Here is a 16,261-nt window from a genome sequence, read left to right as displayed (position 1 = left end):
ACCATGGGGGGCGCGGAGTGGCTGGAGGAGGTTCCCGAGGACACCACGGTGGAGAAGCTGAAGGAGCGGTGCCTGAAGCACGTAAGGAGCGGGGCAGGGCCCGTCCCGCGGGGCCGGGGGTTCCCCGTGCCCGCCCCGTGCCCGCCCCGTGCCCCGGGGAGGCAGCGAGAGCCCCGGGATCCCTGCCCCTCCTGCCGTGCGCGGTGTGCCGGGCTGCGGCTGGAAATCCTGGTCGTGGGGAGGGCAGGGAAGGGCCCCTGAGGAAACAGGGGTTTCCAACGCCCTGGAAACGTGGGTTTCTTAAAAAAAAAGAAGCCCAAGTAAGCGAGTGTTCCTGTGTCCTGAGCTCCTGGGTCGCTGGGTCTCCTGAATCACGTGAAACTTCCCTATAGAAAGAAAACTTCTTTGTGTTAGAAAAGGAGGGTTCGGGAAGTCGCTTCTGCAGCCTTTAGTTGCAGAATCTGGCCTGTGTTTTTCGGTAGATTTTCTGCATTTGATGATGTAGTGACCGTGCTGTGCAAGGCACGGGCCAGCTGGGGGATTCTGATGCTTTCCCTGCTGAAATTATAGCCTGGTTTGTTTCTTGCTTTTAATTAAGAACAAACAGGGGAAGTTGCAGCCGCGGTGGAGAACTTCCCTTTTTCGGGAAAGCCAGAGCAGGGCCTTGTCCTGTGCTGGCACAGGAGCTAATGGGGTGTTTGGGGTTTCTTGAGAGGCTCTTCTCGTGCTCTTCTCGTGCTCTTCCTGTGCAGTCAGGTTTTCATGGATGTGCCCAGAGGGTGAATCACCAATCTCTGTCTGGAGGAGAAAACGTGTGAAAACGCACGGGCACGGCCTGTAGAAGTTGAGCTGGGAAACACAGGCTCTTTGTACCTGTGTGCTGAGTTACCCCTGGTGTGTTTGTGGGTGTTAAATGCTCAGACCTGTGGCTTCAGAGCTCTTGGGCTGAGCTGTGAAGATCTGCCGCGGCAGCGTTTTGCTGTGGAGCTGAAACATGATTGACAACAGCAGCCTGCGAGGTTGTGACCCATGACCAGGGCTGTCCTGTTGTTCTGGAGCCACCACGGGTGGTCTGGCAGCTCGAGCCAGGCAGGACCTGCTGAGTTCCTTGCTCAGAGACCTGTAACTTTTTGGGTGGCAAAAAAAGGAGACTCTGCTTCCATCTCTGGGAGCACAGTTTACTAAACCACATTTAATAGCAGTTTTTGTTTTCAAGATCCTGCAAAGACTTTTTTTTTGTCCATGAAACACGGTTGTAATAGGAGAAAATACCTGCCATGTGTGATAATTCACCCTCCTCTGAAGGGCAGAAGGTTGTATTTCCTGAATGAGCAGGCTGTAAGGGTGGCCAGCAGCCCAGGTGCCTGTTGCTTTCAGCTGGAAGCCCTGGAGGCTGTAGCTCACAGGTGCTGCTTTTCTAGTCCCATAGTCTCCAGGTCCTTTCTGATGTGGGGATGGGAAGGGCTGTGGTTGAGTTTTGTTCCTCCAAGGGAGGTGTGATCCTCCTTGAGGGAGCCTGGGGGTTCCTTGCTCTGAGCTCCAGAGCCCCCTGCTCTGGTGTTCCTGGAAGAAGTTCAATGCTCCCTTCTTGTCCCCTGATGAAGCAGAAGAGCAGGGCAAAACCTGCCCCAGCAGGGTGGGGTTATGGTTGTGTGCACATGTGCAGAGCTGAAAGGCCTTTAATTAGCTGTAAGCTTAATTGAGTAGATGCGTGCAGTGCCAGTGGAGGCAGAAGACAATTGATAACTTGGCAGGATGTTTGATTCCCTTTTCTCTGCCGTGTGCTGATGGTCTGGATTTGCATAACCCCTGTGGATCCTGGGTAGTTTGATGGAGGGGGAAACACAGAAATGGAACAATCGTGTTTCCTGGTGATGGGTGTGTTGCAGTGAGTCTTGACAGCACCTTGAGCTAATTCATGCAGCCACCTCCTGCGAGGTGCTGGTTATTGTGTTCCCTGAAGTCTTTGAACTCAGCTTTCAGGAAGCAGAGGAAGAGAATATTTGTAGGAGATAGGAGCCAGAAAAGTGGCCACTTTTCCTCCCTAACATTCACATTCTTATCAATCTCTGAAGTGTCACTCTTAATGACTTTCTTTTTTTTCCCCCCCTGTTTTTTATATTGTGGGGTTTTTGTTACAGATAAAGAAAAAAAAAACAACCTCACTCCCACCACTTAGTTTCTTAATCTCTAACAATTTAGTGGTGATTACATGTTAAACTGCTGCCCTCAGTAGTGCTGCCTGGGTAGTCTGAGCAAATACCTGATAATAGGTTGTTTCCCTTCCTGTTTTTTAGCTCAAATTTCACTGTCAAAGTGTTCTCTTGTAGCAATCACATGTCCCTTCACAAGGAGCAGGCCTGAACTCTGCTGCGGTTTCCTTAGGAAGCAACTGTTCATTTCAGGGTCAGTTTAACCACAGAAACTCCAGCTGAACTGGGAGGACTTGGTGTGAATGATCCCCAGTTCCTGAGCCCAGCATGAACAGTCCCAGCCCAGCACTTCATCGGCCAGTGGGGCTGTGGACACTCCTGGTTCTGAGCAGTTTTTTCTTGCTGAGGCTTGGCAGAACTTCTGGAATACTGGTGTGGATTGTGGTCATGCACTGGGGATGCAGAGCTGTGGGCTGTGTGTGTCCCCAGGCTCTACTTCTCATTTTCCAGGCAGCCTGGGCCAAGATTTTAATGCATCTGTGCTTCTGTTCCCCCTTTTTTAAGCTGCATCAGTGAAACTCACTTGGGGTTTCAGGTGTGCTCAGGAGTGTCTGTGGAACAGAGGTGCAAGGTGCCAGTTCTCAGAGCATGAAGATAAGTTGGTTCATGCCCCTGGGCATGTTTTGGGTACTTTATGAGGGATGCAGATGGCAAAAGCCACCCCAGCTTAGTAGCAGGGAGTGTCAGAACGATATTCAAATGTTTCTGTTAATAAAAGCAAACAAAAAATGCTTTTTATTATTTAAAAAACAAACAAAGCCTTGTGGTTTATCAGGTTTCCAGGCTCTGCAAATAGCATTTGGCATCACCAGTTTCAGCAGAGGTTTCTCACCTGCCTGGCAGAGCAGCCTGCTGTGAGCTCCAATGTTAAAGAGAAACGCAAATGTTTATTGTGTTGGAAACAAAACCATGAAACAGCAGATCCTTCCTTACAACCCTTTTGTGCAGAGGGATGCAGCAGAGCTCATCTGCCCCTCAGGCTGCTTCTCTAGTTGCTGGGGGAGCAGTGCTCAGGAACCCCCATTTCCCAGCTCCAGAGTGCACCCTGATTTTCCAGCTTTTCCCTGGAAGACAGACACATTCTCTGCACTGCACAGGGAATTCCTCTCCCCCACTCCTGTGTTACCAGTGCTGTTCTCTCCAAGGAGGAAGATGTTTTTGGTTACACCTTAAAGCACTGTAATTAGTGAGTGTTGTGGTTGCATGTGTGCTAGGGAAACATGGATAATATGTCCATGTCATGTCCCATTCCACCTGCCCCAAACATACACCTCCCTGCTCCCATTTTCAAGTTTTACTTTTGGAGTCAGACTTCCAGGATCTGGTTCAGTAACATTTTGAGCTTGTTTGGAGAGGAGATGTTCCACAGATACACTCTTAGGTATTTGGGGTAATCAGATCAATTACAGGAGGTGCTCCCAGCTGCTTCTAGGCTTTAATGTGTTCTTTGGCTTTTGTTCAGCAGTTAAGATGCTGAAGAATTAGTAAGAAGCTGCTTTTACACAAAGCAGGGCTCATACATTCTCATCTCAATCTTACTGAGATACCAGAACTGTGCAGAAATTCAGGTGAGGGTCTGAAGGTGGGTGTTGGAAACAACTGCATCATGTTTGGGAAAAGCAGGTAGCTGAGTTTTCCATCTGTTGCAGTCACAGTGAAAAAGGTGATGATGGACAGAGAGGATTCCTGTGAGGGAGGCTGGTGATGAAGAGGACTTAAATGCTACATCAAAGTGAAGCACTGCTGTCCTTGGGCTTGCTGGAAGTGGCTCTGATACCTGAGGGGGGAGTGCACTTTTCTGCAGACATGGGAAAACTGGCTTGGTAGAAACACGCATTGAAAGAAGTGTCATTAAAAGCTGTTTTCTGGGAGCAGAGCAGGTGAGGTCAGTATTAAGTGTCCTGTTTTGTGGTGAGATCAGCAGCATCAATGTTGTGGTTTTGGTAGGTTGTTATTTTTAATTTTGCCTTTCTGGAATTGCAGCCACTACACTCTCTTTTTCCACTCAAACAAATTAGAAGCCTCTAGATGCACTGATGTCATGTTCTTGAAACCTATCCCTGTGGATCTGGGAGCCACTGGTGTGAAGATGAGTCAGTTCAAGGCCTGTCTGTGCACATGCTCTTTCTTCAGGATTTGAACTTAATTTCCTGGTGAATTAATTGCAATACAGTTTAGAATTGTAATAAGGAGTGAAGGATAAAATTCATATATGAAAAAAAATTCTATTTTATGCTGATTGTTTATAGCTGGAAAGAAAAGTTGTGAATGTAACTTTTGTTCAGCATTTTGAGCAGGAAGCCAGGTTGGGGCTCCAACAGCCAAGTCTGTTGATGTCATCTTGAAACAAGGTGCAGAAACTGCTGTTTCCTCCCCAGTTCAAGGTCAAGTACACCCAAACCACTGCTGGCAGTTTCTTGTTTAGTCTGAGTGTGTGTGTAAATAATAATTATTAGATGAAGCAGAAAGTCCCTCTATTTTGACATGACTTCCAAAAGAGAAACACTCTGCATTATTGTAGCCTTTCCTCCTGTGAAAGAGCTGGATGCCCTTTGTAGATTTGCAGCCTTAGTTCATGATATTTACTGCTCCCCCCAGACTGCTCACTGAGGTGAGTGACCTTGTTGATCTGGTGCAGAAATAATGTAGCTGTGGGTACTGGAGCATCCTTGCTTTGCTCCTCATCCCCTGACTGTAGGACCAAGCACTCAGGATGAAGTGTGGTAGAGATCTCTTGGGCTGAAAAAGTATGAACCCATTCACACAGGTTGGTGCCCTTAAAGGGTTCAGCTGTGACATTAGGTCTTTGGAACTGTTTAAAGTAGTTTTTTTAGAGCATCATCATCAGTTGGAACTTAAATCATAGAATATCTCAGGTTGGAGAGAACCCATAAGGATCATCAAGTTCAGCTTCCTGATGTAGCTGTTAATTTAACAGCAGCAAGGAAGGCAGGCTAGAATCCTTCATTTTGTTGATTATTCTTCCCAGCCAGGAGCTTGGATGTGTAGGTAGAAACCTGCCACAGTCAGTTTTGTACAGCATACATCAAGCCTCAGTTTCTGAAATAGAGCAGATTCTGTGCCCTGGCCTCCAGCCTGTTGCTCTGTTACTATGAAGAAGCTGGTAGATGATGGCAGTTTGTGTGTGAAGTATCTCCAGTGCAGCAATTCTTGCTTATTTCTGTCTTCTGATCTTCAGTATTTATCATCTCCTGCAGTGTGTACCTGGGAGCTTGGAGGATCCAAAAACTGTGACACATCATAAGCTGATCCATGCTACTTCTGAGAAGGTGCTGACAGACACAAAAACAGTGTTGGAGGAAAACATTCAGGATAGAGGTAAGAGTGTCTGGGGTTCTTAATCCTATCAACCTGGAAACATGAGATTGTGTTTAACTGTCTAGTGGGTTCCAAACATTAATATCTGCTCTCTGCTTTGACATTGGAGGTGAATAAGGTGACAAAAAAGGAAGAAGAAAAAAGACCTTTCCCCTCCCACCCAGAAGCACCTTGAGCAGTTTGCTTTTCTTCACTCCTCAGAGCTGAAAGGGAATTAGGGGTGTTCATTAAGTTGACAAGTTAAACAGATTATCTCTTTTAAAGGAATTTTTTTAGACCTCCAGGGCAGCATTTATCCTTCAAAATGATTAAAAAATAGTTACCATGGCTGAGGTTTCCAAGATAGGCAACCCAGAGCTTTTTGGGGGGTTTCTGGAGGTCCCCAGGTCAGGCAGAAGGATGTTTGCTGCAGGGTGTGTCTGCAGCTTGGGTCTCATTCTGTGCTCTGCAAACACAGCTGGGAATCCATCCCACTATCCTGTCACTGGCTGCAGCAGAGTAGGTCAGGTAAGTATTTGCCCCTGAACTTTAAAGGTGTAAAGGATTAATGTGAAACAAGATGATCTAAAGGTGGAGCTGAACCCAGTGTTCACTAGGCAGCTGGAGCTGCTGGTCCCTGCTGGAGGTGCAGGGCAGTGGAGCCAGTGCGGGGAGCCAGGCTGAGATGGCTGAACCAGCAGCTCGGGAGGAGCAGAGCTCTGGGTTTTTGCCTGAGTTATGCAGGCTGGGGAGCTGCTGCTGTGAACAGGAGCAGTGTGGCCTCTTTTCAGAGGCAGTGTCACCTGTCACCTCCAGAGCTCGGAGGTGCCATGTCAGGCAGAGCTGGGGCAGCACTTCTGCTGATCCTGGTGTGTTTCCAGGCGCGGCGCCGGCTCCTGCAGCCTTTGCAGTTGCAGCGGGAGCGGCCAGGCTGTGCTGGCTGGGAGTCACTGAGCTCTCCTGGGAGGGCCCCTGGCTCCTTTCCCTGCAGTGTGCTCTGCTCTCTGCTCTGCTTGTCAGGGAGACCCCATCCCAGCCAGCAGCTGACTGCACAGGCCAGCCAAGAGTCAGCATGTGAAACCTTTGGATTCTGGTCAGCTGGACAAAGGGGGGTTAACAGCCTTCACCAGCTGCTGCTCCTGGCTGTTACATGCTGGGCCAGCCCAAGGAAAAATGTTGTTCAAAGCAGGCTTGGTTTGCCTTTTACCTGCTTAGTGCAGTGACTAAAAGCTGCCTGTCAGGCCATACCTGGCTGGAGGGCTGCAGGTGCTGCACAGGCCTGTGTTGGGCTCTAGGCACTGTCTGCCTTTTCCCACCCTTGGAATGTATGTGATAGTAACTGAGGTGCTAGAAACCTTTAACACACCACATAATCTCTAGGAAAAGGGTGCCTTGAATGGGCAAAATGTTAGTCTGAAAGGCCTGAGGTAAGCTTGTGCCAGGTCATATGGGATATCTGAGGCTGAAGGCTTGTTTGCCCTAGAGACCTGCCCTGGTGGGCTGCCAGGGATGCATCCCTGATGCAGACTGACTTGCTCTCCTGCCATTCACACACAAAGGTGAGCTTCAGCCTAGAACTGGAGGTTCTTGTTGAAGCTTGGTGCTTGCCTTGCTGCAGGTGACAGAAGGCCCCATCCAGCTTAGACCAAAAACCATTTGTGGCCTATCTCTGTCTTCTCAGTGAAAACACAGAAAGTGCTGATGCATTCTTAATTGGTGGACTATTAGTGTAATGGTACAAGACACCTGGAGCCTGTAACAACCTTTCTTTAATTGTGTTGTGTGAGGAGAAGAAGCCAGTAACAGTCAAAGCAGAACTAATAATGGACCATGTTTTGAATTCACTGAGCACTAAGGACTTGCAGACACACTGGAGGGGGAGTGTGTGAAGCCATGCAGGTTTTAAAGTGTGGAAGAGGTCTGATGCTGCAGTGGAATTAATATAAAATTCATCTCCAGGAAAAACAGTGTTTGTGAAGCATCTTATGAGCACCATATGCACAATACTTTCCAATGTATTTTCTCTTTCTAGATGTCTTGCTTTTGGTCAAGAAACGTGCACCACCTCCCCTCCCCAAAATGGCAGATGTGTCAGCAGAGGAGAAAGTGAGTTTGAAAGACCTTGTGGCTGTTTTGATTAACTGCTTGATAAATGAGCTGCTGAAGGATTACTGAGGTGTATTATTTTTGCCTATAGAGCCATATCTGCCAGTTAAGTTCTAAGGAGATTATTTCATATTTCTTCCAAACTTTGAGGAAGCTGTCTTTACATTTTTAACTTTGATTGTGTGAACGTTTCCATTAAAATAAGACATGCAGATACACTCTGTGGAAGTGGCATAGATTTGGTCTTTGAACAAATGTCTAATAACTCTACAAGCCTAGTTCAGCAAGTGCCTTTCTTGCCTGTGTTTGTAAACCCAGTAGAAATATGCTGATTTGCTGTCAGGTTGTCTTTTGTCTTTACCTGTGTGTGGCTTGTCACTCCCTAACCAGGTCTCTAGAGCTGAAGTGATGTCCCCCTTCTAGTCTTTCTTTAAATGTTGTTTTGTTGGCATGTCATTGTTACCGAGGGTCAGTGATGCCCAGTGTGATGCTCATGCACGAGTGGTACTACGAGGTGATGTTGCTGCATAACCTGTTGGAGGGATGCTTGTGCTTGACATTGTGAACTCCCAGGTCTCTCTACTTGGTCTTTGTTTCTTCTTGCTTCCTGTAGGTGTTGGTGTATGTCTGTGTATCCCTTCCTGTAGGTATTGGTGTATGTCTCTCTCTTCAGTATGGTCTTGCTGTGCAGAATGTCACTGTAAGAGCATAAGACTGGAAATATGTCTATTTTGTACCCTGCTATGTTTAGTCCTGGACTAAAGCATGTCCTGAAAACCCAAGGCACTGTGTGTCTCTGCATGGTACATGCAAGCAGTGAAGCACTTGCAGTGTTGAGCAGTGAAGTGTTGCCTGTGCACAGTGTTGGTGCCTCTCAACCACCTCTGGGTTGGGAGGGAGCTGTGAGCCTATCACATGGAGCAGGAGATGGTCCTCTCTTTGATAAATCACTTCCCCTCTTTATGCTGCAACTTCCCTGTGTGTTTAGAGAACAGAGATAGGTATAAGGACTGAAAGTGGGGCAACCCAACAGGCCCAGTTTTGCTCAGGTGTTGCAGATGATACTGGTGCTGTTGGTCCATTGTCTTGCTGGGCTGCTCTTCTTTGAGTTGCAAATTACAGAGCACTGCTTGAGGCCTTGAAGGGTATGAAACTGCTCTCCACTGTGCTGTCTTCTCTGTTCTGTGGGTAATGGGTACTGAAACCTGATCATGTTTCTTGTCCCTCAGAGGAAGCAGGAGCAGAAGGCTCCTGATAAGGATGCTATTCTCAAAGCAACTGCCAACCTGCCCCCTCGCAGCGCGGATCGCACCGTGGCCCAGCACAACATGAGGGATGTAAGTATCAGACTTGACTTCTTTAACTCACACTCAAACATCCAAACAGGCTTTTATCTTGTGTGACCTTTTCTCTTACATGTAAACGGGCTTCTCTTTTCTCTGTAAGAGGAATTCAGATGTATATAATGTATATTAGACAGGTTAAGGTTTAGACACAGGCCATACTATTTACTGATAATAAAACATAATGTTCTAAATTATGATTTTTAAATGTTTTAGTTGTCCATGGGGAAGCCTCAGTAAGCATAATCAAGATTATGAAGTGAAGTTAGTCTTAAATATAAATTCATGTGTTTGCAGTGGGTTTTTTTTCTCTTCCATGGATTTGAAAACAGAAATTAGGCATAAATTTTTACCTCACTGCTTGAATGCTGGTAGAGTCTATGATGCTTCTAACTGTGTCTTCAGCAGCTGTGGACTCCTCTCACCCTCTGTGCTCCTAGGGAAATGAGGCAACGATTCTGCCTCATTGCATGCTGTCAGACTGCCCTGGTAACCTGAAGGGGACAGCTGGCACTTAAGCTATTTAATGGCCAGCATGACCTACTGAGCAGGGCATATTTAAACACAAACGTCCAACTGAAAGGAGTTTGGTGCTTCTGTACAGAAAACAGCTTTGATCTGTGTTGTTCAAGTGTAGATTATTAGAAGGCAAAGGGCAGACCAGGAAGGCTCCCTGGCTGACAGAAGCAAGGAGCACTGGTACAGAGCTGCTGTGACTGTCTTCTTACCACACTTGTGTTTCTGGGAAGCTCTGAGTTTTCTGGAACACTGCACATCTTGTGGTGGGAATGGGCAGAAAGCTGCCCTGGAAATAAAAGGGCCTTTCTACCCAGCAGCTTTTGCTTCCATGTAGCACTTCACAGGAAGGGCCCAATGCTTCTTGAGAGACTAAGCAATGAAAATAAAGCCCTAATAAAGCAGCCTTCTGTACAGGGGGCCAGGCTGCTGCTGAGATACTAACAATAGAGATATTAAGATTTAATGAAGTCTGGTAACTTCCTGTCTAAATGTTTTGACAGTTTCCTTTCTTGCAGTTCCAGACAGAGCTCCGGAAGATCTTAGTGTCTCTCATAGAAGTTGCACAGAAATTGTTAGCACTGAACCCAGATGCAGTTGAACTATTTAAGAAGGCAAATGGTATGAACATGTCTTCATAGTTACTAGTTTGATCCTGGGAACTTATTTGCTTCCATAGCAGAAGGGTAGGCTTACAGAGTGAAGTAACAGCTAAGCTACTGCAAACTTTGTGGCAAAGATTTCCCCTTGTGGGTATAGCTTGTGCAAAACTTGTGAAGTTCCATTTAAAACCAAAAGTAGTGGTGGAAAAAAATGGAGAACTTCACAAGAGATGCACTTTAAGGTATGGTAAAAGAATAGCTGAAAATGCACAAGGAGATGGTAACATGAGAAGGAAGTGTAGCTGCTGACTCAGTTTGTGGGAAATGCTTGGAATCATAGAATGGTGAAGGTTGGAAGGGGCCCTGAAGATCATCAGGTTCCAACCTCCCTGCTATGAGTAGGGTCACCTCCCACCAGACCAGGTTGCTCCAAGCCCCATCCAACCTGCCCTTCAACACCTCCAAGGATGAGGCAGCCACAGCTTCCCCGGGCAATGCTTGCCCTTGAGATCTGCTAGGACTAGACCCAACTTACTTTTAAGATCTTTTTTCAGTTTTCTGGAATCCCCTGTATATTATGTGGAATACCATAGTAATGAGAGAGTTAGCTGACTTTTGTTTGAGATCTCTTAACACATCTGGACAGAGTCTTTGTCCAGGAAGAATCTAACTGAGCCTGATGGTGCTGAGTGCAGCAAAGTAAATGATGAGAGAGCAAATTCAGAGCAGAAACAAAAGCAGGGGTGGAAGAGAAGAATGGGGTTTGAACTTAACACACGCCATTCCATTGAGAAAGGGTTTTATTTCAGTTTTGAAGTCAATCTGAATGTTGTTTTGTGTGTGTATAGCCATGCTGGATGAGGATGAGGAGGACAGAGTGGACGAGGTGGCCCTGCGGCAGCTGACGGAGATGGGCTTCCCGGAGAGCAGGGCGGTCAAAGCCCTGCGCTTAAATCAGTGAGTGAACTCAGCACACTCCTCTGCACTGCCTGATGTGGTTAAAAAAAGATTTGCTGGGTTGTTTTTTTGAAATCTCCTTATGTGGGTCACCTACATCTAGGCTGGAAAAAGCACTAAGTCAAAGAAGAGAGCTGCCTCAGGCAGTGCTTGCGTGGCACAGGGAAGGGAAAGCAGTGGCTCTGGAAAGAGGAGCTGGGCTGGGGGTCCCAAGGCTGCCAGGCTGGCACTGGTTCCAAGTATTAAACTCACATGGTCTTCTGCTTTGACTTCACATTTTACGGGTAAAAAAAAACAACCTAGCCTGTCATCTTGGTCTTTCAGCTATAGAAAAATAATTTGTGCTGATCTTTCAGAAACATTCTAAGAATATTGTCAAGTCCAGATAGCAGCTGTAGGAAAGTAGGAGGTAATATAGCTGTTATCCCTTGAGGAGAATCACATCCAAGGTGTGGTTAGATGTAAATTTGGAAGAGGCTTTGTTTGTTGTTTTGTCATTAGTTAATTAGTCAACTAGTCTATTGTGAAATAAAGCTGGTGATGGGGACAACAAGGTGACTCCTGCAGAAATGCCTCTTAAAATCAGGGTTGCAGCTGTCCAAGCTGGGTTTCATTCCTCTGTTCTCTGGCTTCCTGGCTGCAGAGGAGATTGTGGTGCAATGCACAGAGACTTAAGGTGCTCTGGGATTTGCTCCAAAACTTCATTTATTATTTTTTGGATGCTAATCAACCTACAAGTCAGTGTACCATAGGAATAAATGCAAAACTGAATGTGTGTGGAGCAGAACTGTTCATCTGGAGTGTTCCTCATTCCTGTGTTTGATTTGCTTTTCAGTATGTCAGTGACACAGGCCATGGAGTGGTTGATAGAACATGCAGATGACCCTACAGTGGATGCTCCACTGCCAGGTCAGACACCCTCAGAAGCCACAGCTGAAGCTGGTGCATCCTCTGCTGAGGCAGCTGCAGGTCCTAGCTCAGAAGCAGGTGAGGAAGAGGCCAAGGATGAGCTGACAGAAATATTCAAGAAGATCCGGAGGAAAAGAGAGTTTCGTCCAGATCCACGAGTACGTTTATCTCACTGTTTGTGCACCTGTTAGGATTGGAAGGGACTGTGTAGACACCATGGAATCCAAATAAATGTTTAGTTAATAAATGAGATTGGACATCTGGGTAGACGTATGCTGGCTTGGCAGTATTTTAGTGGAAGTCTGTAGGGACTGTTTAAATTCAGGTTGATGAAAGGGATGTTATCCAATTAATGCGTTGCTGGTTCATATAACAGTATCTAAATTACTGACACTGTTACTGCTGCACCTGAAGAATAACTGATGGGACTGAAATGAACTGCAGGGCTCCTGGCATTGTCTTTTATGGCTGCAGCCTGGAAAGGAAGGGCTGCAGGGCAGGTGTAGGTCCTTTTGCTGTAGAAAAGGACAGAAGAGCATTATTTTATGTAGGGGGAGAGGAAAAGTATCACAAGCACTATTCAGTCTTGCAGCAAATGCAGAAGTTCAGAACAGGGTATTAGCTGAAGTGAAAGTGTGTTGTTATCACACTGGGAGCTCACCAGGAGGTGCTCTAGAATCCAGCTGCTTTTACAAGTGGCTGTTTCCTGTGATTTCTGTCAAAAGCTGCAGTGGTATTTGATGACCTGGGTACAACTTCTAAGCGATGAAACATTCTCAGAGCAGTATATAGGTACACTTGTCTAAACAAATAACACTCACCAGCAGTATAATAATCCAGCAAGTAAAATTCAGTTGAGGGAATAGAGCTACAAATGCTGGTGGAGTTTGCTGTCAGTGTGATGTGCACAAAAGCTCTGAGACAGGAGAGAAGCTCTTAAGAATGGGACAGAAAACCCTCATGTTCTGCTTTCTACCCCAGCTGCACTTGCTTCTTTCCTTGCATTCAGCTTTCAGTGCTGTAGATGGGAACTACTTTCACTCTTAATATTTATTCCTTGGCCATAAAAAGGCACTTTAGAAAGCATTTGAAATGTTAAGAGGTGGTTTTTTTTTTCAAACTGTAAATAAGATTGCTAGGAAGTCTACACATTTAAGCAGTGTCTTTTTTGTGACACAAAATGCTCCTGCACAGAAGGTGAAAGAATGTGATTGTTCTCCTTCCTGTTTTAAATGTTACATATATTAAGCTGTGCAAATCTGATACAGGCTGTCATTGCCCTGATGGAGATGGGATTTGATGAAAAAGAAGTGGTGGATGCACTCAGAGTAAACAACAACCAGCAAAATGCAGCTGTGAGTACAAGTGTCATTTCCTTGCTGCTGTAACAGTCTGCTCAGCTGATCTTTGTCACTGTTCAATTGGTTGATGTCTTGATCTATCATCAAGCCCAACTGTTACTGGAGATGAAATCAACACTGATTGTTCTGTGCCTCTTTCAAATTAGGTGCACAACTAGAATACAGTGGTTTTAATCTTCATGGGGGAGCTCAGTGTGCAGTAGGTTGAGGCTGATCTGGTTGGAATTTTCAGTGTGTGGATTTTCAAAAAGCTTTTGAGAAACTCCTTACCAGAGTCTTCAAAAGAGATGTAGCTGTTGTGAGAAAGGAAATGTATTGCAGTAATTAAGAACTGATTAAAGGACAGGAATAGGTGGGTTCCTTTTAGGCAGTACCTCTGTAGGATGACACCAGCCCTCCCTGAGCTTTAACACATCCAAAGTTGGTATAATTTTATTACTCTTAACAGGTACTGCTGCTGTTCCTGTTGAACTAAATGTGTGGTAGCAACACACAGATGAAGACTAATCTGGTGTGAAGAGAGATGTGTAGCTCAGTCTTTATCTGTGGGGGAAAAAGTATCTTTAATGTGCTGTATTGTCCAAACTTTTGAGACACTGTCACTGTACTGGAGCCAATCATTAAATCTGTTGTCTGGTGCTTTCTTTCAGTGTGAATGGCTGCTGGGAGACAGAAAGCCTTCTCCAGAAGACTTAGAGAAGGGCATTGACACCAATAGCCCTCTCTTCCAAGCCATCTTAGAAAACCCAGTGGTACAGTTAGGGCTAACCAACCCTAAAACTCTACTAGGTAAGTCCTGTATAGGTTCCTGATTATATATTTTATACACACACTGTCTCTGTAGCTGCTAGCAAATAAGAGTAGAGACTGGGTGATGGCAGCTCACTGTGGGGTAAGTGCAGCTCTGTACCCTTTTCCTCACTTTCAGCAGCTCATTTGTTTGTTTGCTTCATCCTGCAACTTGGCTAAATCCAGAACAGAACTTGGGGCTGTCCCAGAAATGACACTAATTCCCCAGGCTGCTGGATTGCACTTGCTGAACACAGAACTTCAGTAGCTGCTGGCTGCAATGCTTCTGTGGATTTAGGAGACCTTTTGTGTGCTCCCTTTGGCCACGAGGGGAAAAATCAGGAATGTCTGTCTAGAAGTCTGATTATTTCACAGAAAAAACAAGGCTGTCTCCTGCTGCAGAGCTCATTGTGTGCTGGGGCCTGATGGTTGAGACAGCAGAGAACTTTTGTAAGAGTAGCCAAACAAAGTCTGAGCTAAGGCCTTGCCTATCAAAGTTGAGATAACAAATGTGGAAATACACTTCCCTCTACTTGGGTTTCAGCTCTGTAGTGAGGTCTGTGCTTGTGGTCAGGCTGTGATCACAGCAAGTACCTCACTGATGAGCCTGGTGGTGGAAGAGAAATCTCTGAATTGGACTGACTCTGAGGGATGACACAGAGGAATGACATTGTATAGACAGAGTTTTGCATTTAGTCTTTGGCTTCAAATTATTTGAAGATTTGGTTTTAAATAGAAGGTGTATGTACAGCTCTTTCACAAAAGCTTTAAAAAAAAATACTACTTTAAATGTAATTAGGAGAGTTTGCAAGCCTTTAAATAATTCAAGAGCAGAACCTTCCCACTCTGGTTTCTGAACAAATGGTCTCCTCATTCCCAACACTGCAGCTCAGAATATAAAAAGCAAATGAAATGCCATTATATGTGCTCCTAAAGCTTGGATGAGCATCAGAGAATATATTCCTGATGATATATCTGCAAATTGCTTATGTCACAGATCTTAATAATGAATGTTGTCTATAAGTATCTCATTAAATGCATATTGATAAATCTTTTGGTTTTAAGCTTTTGAGGCTGTGTAAAAGAATATAATTAAAGTGGGGAAAAGTGAGATCTGTACTTTATTCTGGGCTTTTCTGTGGGCCTGCTGCATGACCTTGAGCAAGGTGTTAATGATGAGCCTATTGGAGGTGCTGGGTGCTTCCAGCTCCCACTAATGTCAGCTGGAGCTTTGCACACCAACACTCCTGGGAAAATTAAGACACTGACCTTGGTGCCTGCTCTGCCAGGCTCTGACAACACTGACATTTGGGTGACTTCTGGATAGGTCAGATGTGCAGCTGCTTATTTTGTCCTGCTCCAAATGTCCACTAGTCCAGCTCAGTGTCTGTCAGAAGGTTTATAAATCACTGCCTGGGCCATTCTTCTGCCAACATTTTCAGCTTAGCTCTTGCAGTAGCTGCCTGGTTCCTTTAACACAACAGAGTGAATATAAGCACCTTAAAAAAAAACAAACACCACAAAACCGAAATGAAACACAAAGTTTATTGTAAAGACAGCTGTGTATGGAGAGAAGAGAACTGTTCTTAAATACTGTGGTTGCTGTTGCTGTTCAGAAATGAAACAGTGCTTCTGCACAAACAGCCTTTCCCCTTCTGCCTGTCTCTGGGGCTGGCTGCCTCCCTGCCACCAGGGAGGAGAAGCATATGCTGCTCTGAGGGAAAATGCTGCTTCCTTCAGTCTCAGGGGGCTTTATGAAAGAGAGAGCTCCAAGATTGGGGGTCCAAGGGGCTACACTTAAGCTGGCTCTGCTGCCCATTCCTGGGGAGCCCTTGGTCTACCTGCTGCTTCGATGAAAGAGAGAGCTCCAAGATTGGGGGTCCAAGGGGCTACACTTAAGCTGGCTCTGCTGCCCATTCCTGGGGAGCCCTTGGTCTACCTGCTGCTTGTTTTGCTGGGGTAGTTTTCTCTGCAGAGACATTGAGAGTAGCCACAGGACACCCAAGTGTTGAGTACCAGGAAGGAACAAGGTACTGGTGCAAGAAATACAGCCTGGGATGTGGGAAAATCTTCACTAGAAGGGTGGAGTTGCAGAAGTCTTCCCATAGGAGTCCTGGCAGGAAATGATCGGGTGCTCCCATGGGCAC

The 16,261-nt window shown here is 45.9% G+C and overlaps 1 protein-coding gene across 1 annotated transcript in view; it reads left to right on the top strand.

Moving 5' to 3' along the window:
- The first annotated feature begins 3 nt into the window (after positions 1-3).
- Positions 4-16,261, top strand: part of UBAC1 (UBA domain containing 1) — a 17,274-nt gene continuing 1,016 nt past the window's right edge. The window contains exons 1-9 of the mRNA XM_009998843.1: positions 4-81; positions 5,432-5,552; positions 7,564-7,637; positions 8,867-8,974; positions 10,015-10,117; positions 10,947-11,055; positions 11,891-12,122; positions 13,233-13,319; positions 13,976-14,114. Coding sequence (XP_009997145.1) covers positions 4-81; positions 5,432-5,552; positions 7,564-7,637; positions 8,867-8,974; positions 10,015-10,117; positions 10,947-11,055; positions 11,891-12,122; positions 13,233-13,319; positions 13,976-14,114 — 1,051 coding nt within the window. The remainder of the gene's footprint in view (positions 82-5,431; positions 5,553-7,563; positions 7,638-8,866; positions 8,975-10,014; positions 10,118-10,946; positions 11,056-11,890; positions 12,123-13,232; positions 13,320-13,975; positions 14,115-16,261) is intronic.

Source organism: Chaetura pelagica, unplaced genomic scaffold (genome assembly GCF_000747805.2).
Source record: "Chaetura pelagica isolate M959 unplaced genomic scaffold, ChaPel_1.0 scaffold405, whole genome shotgun sequence".
In the NCBI taxonomy this organism is placed as follows: domain Eukaryota; kingdom Metazoa; phylum Chordata; class Aves; order Apodiformes; family Apodidae; genus Chaetura; species Chaetura pelagica.
Note: the sequence above shows the minus strand (reverse complement) of the source record. Positions and strands in the feature narration are given on the sequence as shown.